The sequence below is a fragment of the Zeus faber genome (genome assembly GCF_960531495.2).
Source record: "Zeus faber genome assembly, chromosome: 13".
Taxonomy (NCBI): domain Eukaryota; kingdom Metazoa; phylum Chordata; class Actinopteri; order Zeiformes; family Zeidae; genus Zeus; species Zeus faber.
Window position 1 is genome coordinate 25,347,418 of NC_137198.1, and position 14,833 is coordinate 25,362,250.

General features: G+C 44.2%; 1 protein-coding gene across 1 annotated transcript in view; it reads right to left on the reverse strand.

Annotated features, from left to right (window-relative positions):
• Nucleotides 1–2,257: 2,257 nt before the first annotated feature.
• The window catches only part of LOC307239043 (CAP-Gly domain-containing linker protein 4), a 50,540-nt gene continuing 37,964 nt past the window's right edge, over nt 2,258–14,833 (reverse strand). Inside the window, exons 10-15 of the mRNA XM_080012258.1 lie at nt 14,586–14,780; nt 14,351–14,485; nt 10,614–10,737; nt 5,636–5,700; nt 5,431–5,509; nt 2,258–4,142 (exon numbers count right to left, since the gene is read on the reverse strand). Coding sequence (XP_079868384.1) covers nt 3,782–4,142; nt 5,431–5,509; nt 5,636–5,700; nt 10,614–10,737; nt 14,351–14,485; nt 14,586–14,780 — 959 coding nt within the window. The 3' untranslated portion in view covers nt 2,258–3,781. The remainder of the gene's footprint in view (nt 4,143–5,430; nt 5,510–5,635; nt 5,701–10,613; nt 10,738–14,350; nt 14,486–14,585; nt 14,781–14,833) is intronic.

Below are 14,833 nucleotides of genomic sequence, written 5' to 3' on the forward strand. Positions count from 1 at the left end.
AGGTATTAACAGAACATTTTTCATAAAAATGTCTTCATATATAGATCAGATGAAGAACAAGCACACTAATGGCTGACTTATGGTACTTCTGACACAGGCCACAGTAAAAGTTTTGGCAAAAGTAAGGAAATGGACATTGGCAGAAGCAGGTTGACCGTAGACAGTTAGATAAACGGGGGAGAATACAATCTTTTTTTTTTTTAAAGACAAATTTGAAGAGAAAATAAACCGATTGAAAAATCTATGGAGATGTTTGGATTGTTTTTCAAAAGGTGAAAATAACTTTTCTACTTTGTTTTGAAGTGAGAAAGACCAGATCTACTTGACAATTGTGAATGCAATGGAGAGACCAACCAACCAACCAACAACCCAGCATCCAAAAAGCCATGCTGTAGTAATACTGTAACATTGATATATAAATATATTTATTTATTTATTTATTCACAGTTGAATAAAAGTTTCACAAATCTGAAACTGTGTCTTAAATAGTCTTCAGTCACTCTGGAATAATGTCGTCCAGGTTTGACCAGTCTAAGTACAGTACCGTGGTTTTTGATATGGACCTGGTCCAATGTGGTCTATGTGGGGGGAAAGCAGTGAAATCACCCTTCTTTGCATTTTCACAAATAGAAAAATAATTTCACAAATCAGAAACTTTGTCAGAAATGCAACACGCGTTTTGTTATTAAAATCTAGTCCAGGTTTGACAGCTATAAGTACAGTCGTTTTTGAAATATACATGGTTTTATGTGGTCAGTGTGGGAAAAATACAGTAATATCCACATTGTTCCTGTTTTCACAAATAGAAAAATCATTTCACAAATAAGAAACTGTGTTGGAAATGTGATATGGACTTTTTATTTTATTTTATTTTATTATAATCCTGACCAGGTTTGACTGCTATTAGTACAGTAGTTTATTGATTACTATAGTTGTCTGCGTGTGTGTGTGTGTGTGTGTGAGGGGTCTAAAATTTCTGAGGAATTTGTATGCACCAACTTAATGCTGAAGGGAGCAGCCGATTCATCAGCATTATGTTGTATCGGAATCTAACTCCAGCGTTATGGTTCCCTTAACTTCCCACTTAACTGCCAAATCGGAGGCTGCAAATCCGAATCCAACTTGAGCGTCGTCGCAGCTGCGGACCGTGCGTAACGAGTGTCACTTATCGGATTTGTGTAACAAGACAGATGCAGCGGACAGCCGCACGGCAGACATCATTTACTTTTCATTTCCACTTGGCTGGACGTTTCAAAAACACCCAAGTTATTATTATTATTTTTACAATGCCGGTGATGTGGGGACAAAATAAGCCCCCCGTTCATTCGGAGAGAGAAAAACACCCTCCCGAAAGCCACTCCAGAAGTTGTGTTCTGAGACGTGGACACAGCCTGACGGACCGTGACACACCTGCGTTTCCTGATCTTTTAGGGAGGTCTTCTCCCCTCCGTAGTGTTCACCTTCCTCCCGAGTCGCCCGCTGCTAAACTGACACCGTTGAGATAATGAAAACGCCTGGTTTACTCCTGAGACGAATTTACCGTCGATCAACGGCGCCTGATGAGCGGTCCCTTACGTCATCCAGTGCCGGTTGTCATGGCAATGGTGTGTTAGGGTGATTCACTTAATCATTATTATTATTATTTATTTTTTTTAACGTCTAAAAAAGGGGGAAAGTTGTTTGGAAGGAGGAGGAAGCCCAATGTAAATCTAGTCCGAAGGCCAAGCCTTTGAACCAAAGTAGAATGACTGCCACATCCGGAAAACTTTTAATTTTGTTTTTCGTATTTCCTAAGATTAATATTAGGCCTTTAACTGCAAAGGTCCAGAGGCTGAGGCCATAGACCTATTGAACGGCCATTTAAGTGGATTTGAATCCACAAAGTTCCTTTGAAAATGTCTGGTTTTGCAAAAAAACAAACAAACCAAAAAAAAAACAGAGGGAGAGAACTGATTTGGTAGTTCTTTTTTTATCTCGATTTAGGGCTTGCATTCAGAGGCTTTTTCATTGTTTTTGCTTAACCAAACTCATCCTCAAAGTATATTGCATCCAGAACACAAAAGTGTTATTCCTACATCTCTGTTCAAATTCCTTTGCGTCAAGTTGTTTACTTTCGATCTTCACAGGTTGGGTCCTTGGGGATCAGTAGATATATTCACTTTTGTCAGACAGCCAAAAATAATTCAAGAAGACAAGTGATGAAATTAGAATAGATTTATTTTGTAGTTTACAAATACTGTTGTTTTTTTTCCCCACGATGTGTAAATACCCCACCCAAAAAATCCCTCTCACAGAATTCCAAATGCACACAATTAACAAATCGGCATCAAACAATCCGTTTGCTACCAGCACCAAATCACAGCCTTCAACCATTTAGTGCAATTAAGGATTAATACTAATTTTAATATCATCTGAAATAGCAGGAAAGTAAAAATAGGTTAGGCGAGCACATCCATGAATGCAAGTCTAGAGCTAAGAACACTCATCTGGAAAGACAAGACCCCGAAGGGCATCGATGTAACATGAAAAGATGTATGTAGCTCCAATGCAAGTGCTAAAATATGGATTGCGTCCTTCAAAAAGTCCACGGTGCTTATACTGCGTCTCTGCCTTGCGGGGGCGTATACTGCGGAGACAATCGGCTGCCGCTCTGGGTGCTTTTCAATCGCATGGGAGTCTGAGCAGATGGATCGATGATGAAGTGCTGCGTTGGGAGATTAAGCCACCGGGGGGTTTCCAGGGCTACCGCCGACCCAACTCGGACGTGAGTGGAAAGCGTGTACGTTGGTCATACGCGCACAATCGATGGAACCCTTTCCCTACAGAGTCTGATCTGACGAAAAACAAAATAACAAAAAAGAAGAAGAAAGTCTGGTTCTGTTTTTATCAACTCCTTTGATTTAAGTGTCTCACGAGCCGAATCGCTTCGCTTTCGATAATTGCTGCAGTAGCAGAAAGCGAGGCAGTGTTGCAGTGAGGGGTATTTCAACGTGTATAAAACCTTTGCCACTGTGAAGCCACTGGGATGTTTTACACAGATTCCGCAATGGAGATCTGCTTTCAATTCGATGGCTTCTTCAGCTGGTGAGTTTGTATGGACGACCCTGGAAACCCAGGAAATGCAGCTCGTAAACTGTATTTAAAAGTGCCATATAATTTCTTCCAGGAACGTTTATCCATATATAACATTGCGACCCATCACTCATAGTCAAACTGTAAGTCATGTTCTATAAGCTTTGTTTTTAGGCCGGACGTCCGTATTGCCTAGTATGAGCTTTGATATTTAGCAATGCGATCTGATCGATAGTAATGTCGCAATTGTTTTTATTTTGGTCTAAAGACAGACCTATTCCCCACCCTGCCAAACCAAGATTTAGTCAGTGACCCTCAAGGTAACATTTATAAAGTGCTTCCTTTACCTCCCAACATTTTCCTTTCAATAATACAAATGCAGTGTTGCGTCGAGTGCATAACAATCGCGGATAAAAAGTTAATCAAAGCACACTCAGAGAAGCAAAAATGACTAGAAACAAGTATAGGGTGACAAAAAAAAAAGAAAAGAAAAACAACCGTGCGACAAACGAAAACATGGAAAACAAGCGGGAGCTAACCGCCTTAAAGGAACACCCTGCTATATTTTAAACCTCAACATAATGTTTTTTTATTCAACGATCAAAACATAAGGTTTAGGGTAAAAAAAACAACAAAAAAAAAAGTGGCTTGTCCCTTTCAGGACAAACTAATCAGGAAGTAAAATTTAAACTAAACATTTCCACTAGTCTCAGCTGCCGTCGGCAACCAGTCGCGCTCCGTTGATGCCTCGGTAGGTGACCCGGCTGGGCCGCACCAGGACGCCGTGGCCCGGCCGGCAGCTGAAGTAGCGACGGCCCCCCACCGAGCCGTCGTTCTTGCCCCTGGCGCTCCGCAGCTCCAGGCCCAACCACAGGCCCGGGGCGAAGTCGGCCGCGCCCATGTAGCGGATCAGCGCCATCTCGTTGCCGCTGCTCAGCAGGACCTGCATGCCCAGGTGGAGGTGGACCTGCTCGCCGGGGCCAGGGGGCACAGGGGACGGGCTGCCCCCACCGGATGTCCAGGTGGCGCCGCTGCCACTCCAACGGCGACGGTGGGGAGTGGAACGGCTCCTGGTTTTTGGGGGTTTATTGTTGTGGAAATTAATTAATTTAAAGGAAAACAGTATCTCAGACAATTCTTAGATTTACTTGAAAATGATCTGTATTTATTATGCATCGTTTGAGTTTGGTGTCTGGGCTCTACTGCTCATCACTCCCGGCGAGACGTACAGCAAACATAGGCATACTCAGTGAGCTATAATAAAAAAGGAGTGATGAGCTCAAATCCCTCCATTGGATAAAGGAGTAAGGCTCAGCTGGTGGGTGCAGAGGAGGTGGAGGGAGCGCAACAATGCAGCAAACAAGGAGGTGCTGCTTAAATAGGCCGGCCCATTATGGGCGTGGAAGCGTGTGGCGCCGTCAAGTTGTCTGACCAAACTAGCTCCAAGATTTAAAGGTGTTTTCTTTCAATGTAATCCTTATTTTTCTCGTATTCATCAACAACCTTTTTTCTCCATGATTAAGATCAGATGAGGCTAACATTTTTGTCAGAATATATTTTCAGACAAGGCTAAAATTGTTTGTTTGTTTGTTTCCCCAGTCATGCCTCTAACCCCCGTTGACAGATGGAGCATAACAATTCAATTTTAAATACTGCAACTGCAGGCTACATTTGTTCTTGATGACAATTTGTCGTTTTATCCCCGATGAAGGCTGGTGCTTCGAGTGTTTTAACTTCTTATTTTATTTATTTTTTCATAGAAAGGGGTTTTCCTATGATTATTTGTCAAGAGAAAACATCAATCACAAAACAGTCTCTGAGAGAAGACTAAAACTAGACAAATGTTCAGATGTTGTGTGGACAAAAACAAAACAAAAAAAAAAAAGGCTTAAAATGACAAAATGTGACTAAAACTAATAAGCTTTTTCAAAACTGAAGTGAAAATAGCTGCCGATCGCCATCATGTTCTTGGGCCTCCAAATGATTGAGAAATACACTTTTCAGTCAAAGAAAAATACCAGCATTTTCTCTTTATGGGGACGAGGGAAGAATGACAAAGAAATAGAGATTTATGGGCAAAGGCAGGTGTTCGGGACATTCGTTGGAGGGAGGCGGCGGTTTGGGGGATTGATGCAGGATTTGCCGTTTCACTCATTAGAACCATAATCATGCGTCTGGCGTTTTAACAAAAGCAGCCTTTTGCTGACTAATACCGCTGGCTCTTATCAGTATTGATTCTGCCACTACTTGCGGGGATTAAGGTGAAGCTGAGGAACCTTGGAGAGGGTGGGGACAGGCGAACAAAGTGTGAGAAGGAAAGAGAGAGAGCGGGAGGGAGGAAGGGGGGGGATCGCATACCTGCTAACGGGGCTTTTTCGGGTCGTTTCCTTCTGCGTGGCGATGGCCGTCGACGTGCTGAAACTGCGTCGGATGGTCCCTGCGAGACATCGGAAGAGACTCGACAAACGGGAAAAAGAGCAACGAGCACTCTGCCACCATCAACCCCCACCCCCCAGCACACGTTATCTCAAAAGCCGGCAATAGAACGAGGAATAAGAGTCACCAGGAAATAGACGGTTCAGCCGCGAGGAGGAGAGCTCTGAAAGGCAGTCCACAGACCCATGGATCCTGTTGAGGGGGATGGGGGAAAGGGATTAAAGATTTGAAATGACTTTACATGTTACAGGTGCTTATAAAGATACCTGATGTCTCTGCAAAGCTTGAGGGGTTCAATTATGGGTGGACGCTGGCGGATACCATCCACACACACGATGGTAAATAAACACATCGGAAAGATATCAAAGGGGTTCCCTTGCAGGTGTAGCCTTGTTTTTTTCCTATACAGGCCTTGTAGACGTCACTCTGACGACTTTCCGTGAAATTCCAATTGTTAGCGGGGGCAAAACGTGCCAAACGAGCGAAAAACCTCAGTTCCACGCGGCCGGTGTTTTGTTTTGTGATTATAAGCGGAATTACAGTGGTATACATATTGCTCATTCAAGAGTCAAGGTTCAGTGATTCCTCCAAGCCAGGCATGCATCATGATAAATAAATGTGTTTGAAAGAAATTACTTGCTTAATTACTAAGAAATGAGATAAGGTAAGATAAAACTTATTACAATTTTTAATTAGGGTCCACCTACCTCTCAAATCTCAATCTCACCCCTACTCATACAGTCTTACAATGGAACCAAACCCCAGTCTCCGGGGGTTTTCGGTCAATTTTGGTCCACATCGCCTTTTAAACTACCGGCGATAAATTCACTAGAAAGTGAATTTCCGGAATGGCTTGAGAGTTGATGACCAAGGATGGACGGACGGTCGGCCCCCAGAACCCTCGCTCATCCTGACAAGTACTTACAGGGGAAGCCAAATGGTACTCCCCGCTTTACCTCCCGCCACCGGCCCGGGAGTACCTGTCTGACTTAGTAATGTTTTCTTAAGCCGCCAATGCGGCCGCGATAACGCTCGCACCCTGAAAAGCCATTACATGGGAGACGGCCGACGCCGAGCAATGAGCAAAACAGGGTGCGGGGGGGGGGGGGGGGGGGGAGAGCGAGCGAGAGAGTAGAAACGGTCTTATCTCGTCTGCCAAAGCAAAAGGGGGGAGAACAAAAATAAATAAATAAATGATAAAAAACAAAAAACATAAGCCCCCCCCCCCCCCCTCCGTCCTCCTAATGGGCTCTGATAGCTGCTGACGGGGAAGAGAAAAGAAGGAAGGGTGGGTGTGTTGGATGGAGGGAGAGAACCTAAGTGATTCTCCGTAAAAAATGGAAGGAAGACATGTTTAGGCGGAGCAGAGGAATTGGCCACAGGATACATTTTCGGGGAAAAGAAAAAGGAAGAATTTTAAAAAGATATATATTTTTTAATTTAGGAGCAGAGAGAGAGTTCTTACAAAAACTCAACCCAGCGGGCGATTCATACCTGCTCATTAAGCTTTCGGTTTCTGGTTGCCCCCATTGGCAACCAATTTTTTAATATAAAAAAAAAAACAAAAAAAAAAACTGGGACAGCAAACAGCAAAACTTGCACCCAAAAAAGAAAAACTATTTGTTGTATTTGCAATATTTAAATACTGCTGTTACAGTCGGAACCAGAATGCTGCACGTGCGTTGGTGCTTTCATTCACATGCACACCAGCGCCTGTTCACGTTTTAATGCCTTCTTCATCATCTGTGATGTGAAAACATCAGATTTCCACACAGTCAGAAAGTAAAAGTGTGCGTGCTGCTCATAATTATAAAATTCCAGCACGCCACAGAGCGTCTCCCCTGCCAGGCTACTGACAGCGCTGTCAGACAAAGAGTCAATCACAGTGGACGGCTGTAGAGCAAGGTTATTACAGTCAAGGATGGAAACAACTCGCTTTTCGGCAATTTGTGTGAATCGTCCAAACGTTTTTTTTTTTGTTTTTTTTTCCTCGACAGAACAATACCACCCGAGATTGCTCTCTGATATTATGTTAAGATGCGGACACCTCTTGCTGCGCGGCTTCTCTGCAGCGGGCGCCCCAGGTGCTGGGGTGGTGGAGGGGCCTGTATATCTGGCGGCCTGCTGGCATCAGCAGGGGAGGAGTGCTAACATCCAGGTGCCCCGCACTGAGCACACTCTGCTACGTGCATGGGAACTCGGCACTCACGCCGGGTAGGGCGTCTGGTCGGCTGCGGTGGGACGAGCCTCGCCCTTACACAGGGCGTGGGGCATGGGTGGGCATGGGAGTCCCGCTGGCTCACCTGCAGGGCAGGCGGTTCGGGCGGGGTGTCGGTCTGTCGCCATGGGCCGGGTTCCGGGCCTGCGGTCCGTGCCTGGCGCCCGCGGCCCGGGTTCTGCGCCTGCGGCTGCGTCTTGTGCCTGGGGGTTGGTTGTATGTGTGCGCCTCTGGGGTGCTGGGTCTCCTCATGCTCCCTGGGACTGGGCGTGTGGGTTGCTCCATGGCCCTCTGGCTTTTCTGGGGGCCTGGGGGTCTTCTATGGCTGCAGGGCAGGGTGCTCAGGGCTTTCCTGCAGCTGTAGGATGTCTACAAGGCTGTGGAGTTCGGGGGCTTTGGGGCCCTTTCCACTGCTTGAAGGTGCCACGGCATAATACCAACCTTCTACACCAGTATCAATGGGGATAAGTCATGTACACACACACACACACACACACACACACACACACACACACACACACACACACACACACACACACACACACACACACACACACACACACACACACACACACACACACACACACACACACACTTCGAGTGCACCACAGCACCCTCCTGGTTGCATTCCTCTCCTTTCCTCCCTCATTTACTGCCATATCTATGACAGGAAGAGGCCACGTGACCAGTTGTAGTTCCAGTTTTCCTGGACCTGATTAACTGTTTTTCAACACATGTTGTCGTCCAATGTTTATGTTTTTGTGTAAATGTTGTTTGGTTCTGTGTTTAATTGTCTCACCAGTGGTGATTTCCCCCTCTTGGAGTCGTGATCAGTTGTTTATAGACCCAAACATGCCAAATAGTTCTCCAAAGAGGGGGGTTTGCGGTGGTTCTCTATAACCAAAAACTGTGCTCTTGTCATCCCACAGGTCGTCCACAGGACAGAGTTATTGCAGCAGTTCTTGATGACTTAAGAATTAATAAAGAGTTGCATTTCAAATCTTCTATAAAAATAGAAATGTCATTAGTTTTCATCTTTTTTCTCATCAATTTGGTCAAATTTGTCAACATATAGCCATTTAAATTAAATAATCAGTTCTTGTTTTTGTACATAGACACAAACATTAATAATGAGCATGGCTGAGACTTCATCTGGTGGAGAGCTGCTTTAAAATGGAAAGATGCAAATTTGAATTTACCATTGCTAATGAGGGGAAAAACAGCACTGCTCAGATTCTTATTGTCTGTATGGTGAGCATATACTGTACATGTGGGTGTGAGAGAGAGACAGAGACTAAGTGTGATCAGGCCAAGTGTGACAGGAGGAGTTATCACAGCTCTTGTCTGTCTTGACTTGTGTTTCTTCCCCTCTGAAGATTCAAATTATGTATCAGATGAAACCATAACTCCAAAGAATTGTTGGGTTCCTGTAATAAAGCTTTTAAACATTATTTTATGTCCCATTTTCATTATAAGGCTGATGTATAACTGCATAGCATCTCACGGTAATTACTCAAAAAGGTGACAAAAAATGGCAACCATATTTTCAGTTTCGGCGACCAAAAGCTGATGTCTGGTTGCCAGACTGTTAGTGTTCTGCACTGGGAAGGCCTTGCTGTCCTTCCTCCATGGGCAGCCAGGAGCAGTGGGCAGTCCTCACTTCAATTCCAGATGATGGGTCCATGTTGTGGTCAGGGACAGGACAGCATTATGAATGTTTTTAATTGGCGTCCTTTTTTTTTATTTTTCAGGAGACCCGTGAGCATGGGGAGAACATGCAAACTGCACACAGAAAGGCCACTTATTGGGAGACAACCCACCGGAGCACAGTGCCAACAGCACCCCAGGTGGGAATCGAATCCAGGACCTTCTTTTGTAAGGCAGCAGTGCAAGCGCTGCATCACCGTGTCACACTAATGCAGCGCAAGTTTGACAAAATGATAAAAACAAACAAAAAGCCCAACAAGGTGCGGTGATGAAATACCTCATCATTCCCTTATCTTTGTGTCTTGTGAATATGTATGCCGATGACGCATCTCCGCATCCAGAGGATTAAAAGAGGCCTCCGAAAATAGCTGCCTCTGTGCTGCCGCCGCCGTCGTTATTGATTCAACACCATTGGGGCGAGCAAACACTAATCTAATCCGAGGAAATAATAAGGTCCTAGCGGGGAAAAAAGGGCCTTTAATCTTGGACTGTTAAAATGGGTCGGTGAGAGTGACTGAGCCAACGTTTCTGACAAAGTTAGCCAAGCGTGGGCCAAAACGTACACAAAAAGGTAGAATTGGGATTTAAGATGTAGTTCGCCAAGAAGACAATAAAAAACATTATCGGTTAGAAATTCTTGGACCGTCACAGATTTCTTGCAAGACCACCACTTGGAGCATGTCCCTTAATTTTTTTTAAACACTAACAAATAAAAAAATACACACACACACACACACACACACACACACACACACACACACACACACACACAAAAACACCTTCATTAGCACTAATCTATATTTATTATATTTATTTATTAACAGTGGCTCATTACTAGGTGCCACATTAAATTTAAGAGACAAAGTGCGTTGGGGGCCCCAGGGCCGCATGTTTGACAACACAGACTCATTAATCACCGATGTAGAGGGGGGAACTATTTGCCTCACAGAGGGAAAAATCAAACATGTCAACGCCGGCACAAATTACACTGTCAAAGAAGCTCATTATCGCCATCAGACGTATTGATGGGAGCAATGAAAGACAACCTCCAGCCATGTTCCCCAGATGGGAGGGAGACATTTCAGGAGTCATTGCTCCACATTTAAAAGGTAAAAAAATAAAAATAAATAAATAAGTGAACAAAGGATATAATAAGGCCTTTTGAATCGCCCGCACTTACCTCTGGACGCGCGATGGGGGAGCGAAGACGCCATGTTTGGGCGGGCAGCTGAAGTACCTCACGCCTCCCACCGATCCATCATTCTTACCACTGGGCTTGTCCAACTCTATGCCCAACCAGAGCCCTGGGATGACACAGAAGGACGGACAGACAGCTGGTTCACACAGGGACAGGGGGCACCAACACAATTTCAGAGTAGACAGCTTTCTCGCCGAGATGCCATTTCCTGAACAACTCAATTCCCAATTTAGGATTACCTTTATTTTGCCTTGTAAAGTGCCCTAGGAAGAAAGATGACCGGTATTATGGCCCAACATTAGCCTATGGTGGTGGGGGTTTATAGAGGTAATATTCCCATATTAATGGTAATAAAACAAGATATTGTAGATATTGGCACTTTTGTTGCCGCCTTTGGCCGTAGCCGCATCACAGCTGTGGTTATTGCTACATTGCGGTACTTTTATGTTCACTTTTTAAATGATGTCCCATTGTTCTCTCCATTTTGGTTATATGTTGGGCTTTAAAAGCGAATGAGATTATACGGTGAAGGAAATTAGTGGGTTGAAATCGTGTTGCTTCCATAATTGTTTTGGTGGTTATACAAGCGAATGTTGTAGAATTAAATTAAAGAGGAGGGTCAAAGAAACATGTGAATCGTTATATACAATTCACATTGTATATAGCTGATAGGGCGAAAACTGCTATGAGAACAATGGGAGAGGCTGAAGAAATGAGATTTAAAAGCAACAGTAGGTACCAGTGGTGTAATAGTCTTCCATCTGGGTCAGAACCACACACTGACTCGAACAGCCAAACCCTGTTTAGAACCACAAAACCCGAGCCAGAACCACATACTACCTAGAACACCCGAACTCTGGTTACAACAGAAGAGTCCTGGTTAGAACACCCAAACCCTGGTTAGAAGCAGAGAAAGTTGGTCAGAACCACACATTGGTTAAAACCACACAATCCTGCTCAGGAACACAAAACCCTGGTTAGAAGGTTTTGCTCAGCATTCACATGCCCTAAAAATACCTCATATCTCATCTCAAGACTCTACCTCCCTCCCTCCTCTGTGGTACTTGCTGTCCTGCCAGAGAGCAGCCCATAGTAATGATTTGTGACTTTGAGCTTGCAATGTAGCCCACCGAAACCCGTAGGGAAGAACGGAACCGCTTATAATTGTCTATGTGACTTTATAGAGAAGAACATTCTAATTCATGAGTAGCAGTAGCACACTTCAGTCTCTACATTCGCAACGGTGCACATAATTGAAGCACAGTATATTGATTAATCGATCATTTTCTCCAAAGAAGCATTGCAAGGGAGAATGAGTTGGGGAGTTTGCTGTAACAAGGGTTCCACGCTTGGGATGTTGGGGTGATGTATGCTCGTCCTTCACTTTGAGAAGATCGGGCTACACACACACACCGGACATTTAATTCGATTTTTCTTTTTTTATCAAAACATCAGTTGATGCATCTTCAAAGCTTCAAGCTTGATTTGTGCTAGTATTGACGGTTAAGAGCTCTTACGTCATCTTGTTCAGAGTTCAGAATAAACCAGACCTTCCCCACTCACCTGCAGAACCTCCCCGACTCTCAACCTCCAATAGTCAAATATTACGGCTCCAGTACAGAGAAGGTATGACGGGGGGATCTTTGTAGGTCTCTCATTGAACAAGCTGCTACAAAGAATATGTTGCAGAAATCATGAGGGTCAGAATTTTGGAACAAAGATAAACTACAGATAGGGTTTTGGGAACACGAATTAGAAAAAAGGGAGTATCAACACACTGCCAGACTGGAGGACGCTGAAACTTGTTGTAAAAACTGTATTTCACAGTTCTTACTTCAACATGAATTCATGTTTTTGATCAAGCTAACGCAGCTCACTCAAAATTGCTCTGTGTTCACATGTGGATACCAAACCGCTACTGAATAATAAAAATTGTCTTGGAGGTAGGACTTCTCTCTAATGTTGAATCAAGTCTGTTTTCCCTCATTTTGTAATTTACCTTCTGGTGGTGATTGAATATTCACCTGCACGAAGACGTACACCCATGGAGACTGATGACTTTCAAAATAGCACTGTGCATTCATGAAGATATTTAAGTCAACCCGAAACTAATAGCCATTCATTACGGCTGTCCAGAGCAAAGCCTGAGACATGACAGTTATATTTTATTAATTATATTAAATATTAACAGGAGCCTCCAAGGTCTTTATCCTAAAGTTAAGGTCCTATTAGGTAAATTAGGTACCTCGGAAGCTTTAATCCATTTAAAATTCGCAGAGTGTAAATGTAAATGTAAGCGCTTATATTTGATTTGACGTCTGTAGTTTATATTACTATACTATTGCAATTTACTATACAGTTGGAGGAAGTAGAATCAATTCGTGTATTTTCTTATACATTTTGAAGATTAAGGTATCTAAGTGCTTAAAAATGTTTAAATCTGCATCTCCTGAACCATGAAGTTTAAAGGGGAACTTATGCTCCTTTTTACACAAGTTAATATACAGTAGGGCTCTGAAATCCCCAAAACATGTTTTTCAATTTTTTTGCTGAAAATACCACTCAAATTATGTTACAAATAATCTCTTGAACTTGAACTTATGCATTCAAGCCATTCCAACATGCCTCTATACCATCCTGTTCTAAAACTGGCTGTTTTTTGTAGGAGGAGCCTCCCTCCTGAGGCCCCTAGTTCTGTGGGCCAATGGGGTTTGAGCACAAGTTCTGGGTTCTGTGAGCCAATGGGGTTTGAGCTTTACCCTGGATTCCGTTGTTTGAAGTACGTTAACTTTCACTGATTTCACCTCATCAGTCCACCAAAATGTGTTTCTGAACAAATTTGAGGCGAAAAATAAACAATCCAGTTACTGAATCTTCACTCAGATTAGATCTACAAGGCCTAATTTGAAAGTTACTTCTGACTTTCATTGGCGTGCTCCAAGCTTGGTGGGATATTTTGTTTCACGTAAACGTCGGAAAATAAAATAAATAAATCCACAATAAAAACACACTATTTTTATTGGTTTCGTTTGGAGAAACGCAGAGCGGATCGCACTCCTCAGTCTATAGTCTATCTACCGCATCCTTTTTTTTCTGAGAAAGAAACACAGAAAATTATTTTTTAAATACAGGTACTCCTCAGTTAGCAACCTACCTGTTCAGACTTATGACCAGCTCTCTGACAGGTCTGTATTGTGCGCTGCGGCGTGCGCAGCGTCTCAGCATCAAGCATCTCATCGCGCATCACTGTTCTCAGTCTCGTTCTCGCAGTCTGTCAGTATTCACTACACTAGCGTTTACAATGGCCACGCCCCCTTACCGTGAAATAACACAGGTCCTTGCTTATCGACCAATTTGTTTAACGACCTGGTCCTAGGAACAAGACTTGGTCATTAAGTGACGAGTACAAGCTTTTGCCTGACAGGTTTATTTACTGTTGCTCATGAAGCATCTTGCTATCCAGACATTCCAGAAGACATACTGCTGCAGAGCTTACATCAGACGGAGAGGAAGGGTTCAACTAAAAGGTGAACTAGCCTTATTTTCTCAATATTTGTCTGCTTCCCTCAAAAGGTCCACCCTCGTTTTACAACAAACCCTGTATGCCTCATTTTGTCAATGCCCCATCAATGTCAATCCAATGCAACGTTGAAAAGTTTGACTTCAAGGCTCAATGGTTTAACGGCCATTTAAATGTAACTGCTGTGTTGTCATCTAACCTGGAGCGAAGCTGGTCTGGCCGTAGAACTGGACCACTCCGGTTCTCTGGCCCACCACCAGGACGCGCTCACCCAGGCGCACGTCAGGACCCTCAAACACAGAGCTGCTGGCCGACTGGGTCCGGCTTCGGGGGCCTGTGAGGGGGGGGGGGGGGGGACGTTTGAGGTTTATCCCATCACAACGAATAATACCCCCTCAATATCGTAATATTCATTTGAAAACAAAAGGACGCACCTGTACTGGTAAGAAGGGTTGTGCCGGGGGATGCTGGGTGGTTCGGTGGGGGGGTGCCCCTGGAAGCCGGCGAAACTCGTTCCCGCCGCTGCCTGGCGGGAGGACGCTGCCTGGGTAGAGGACGAGGCGGTAACCACAGCCCACGCCGAGACTCCAGTGATGAGGAAGAAGAGGAGAGGGATCGAGAGAGTATGCCTGTGAAGGAGAGGAAGTGGGGATTGGGCTGTTACGGTGGTTGGTTGAGGAAA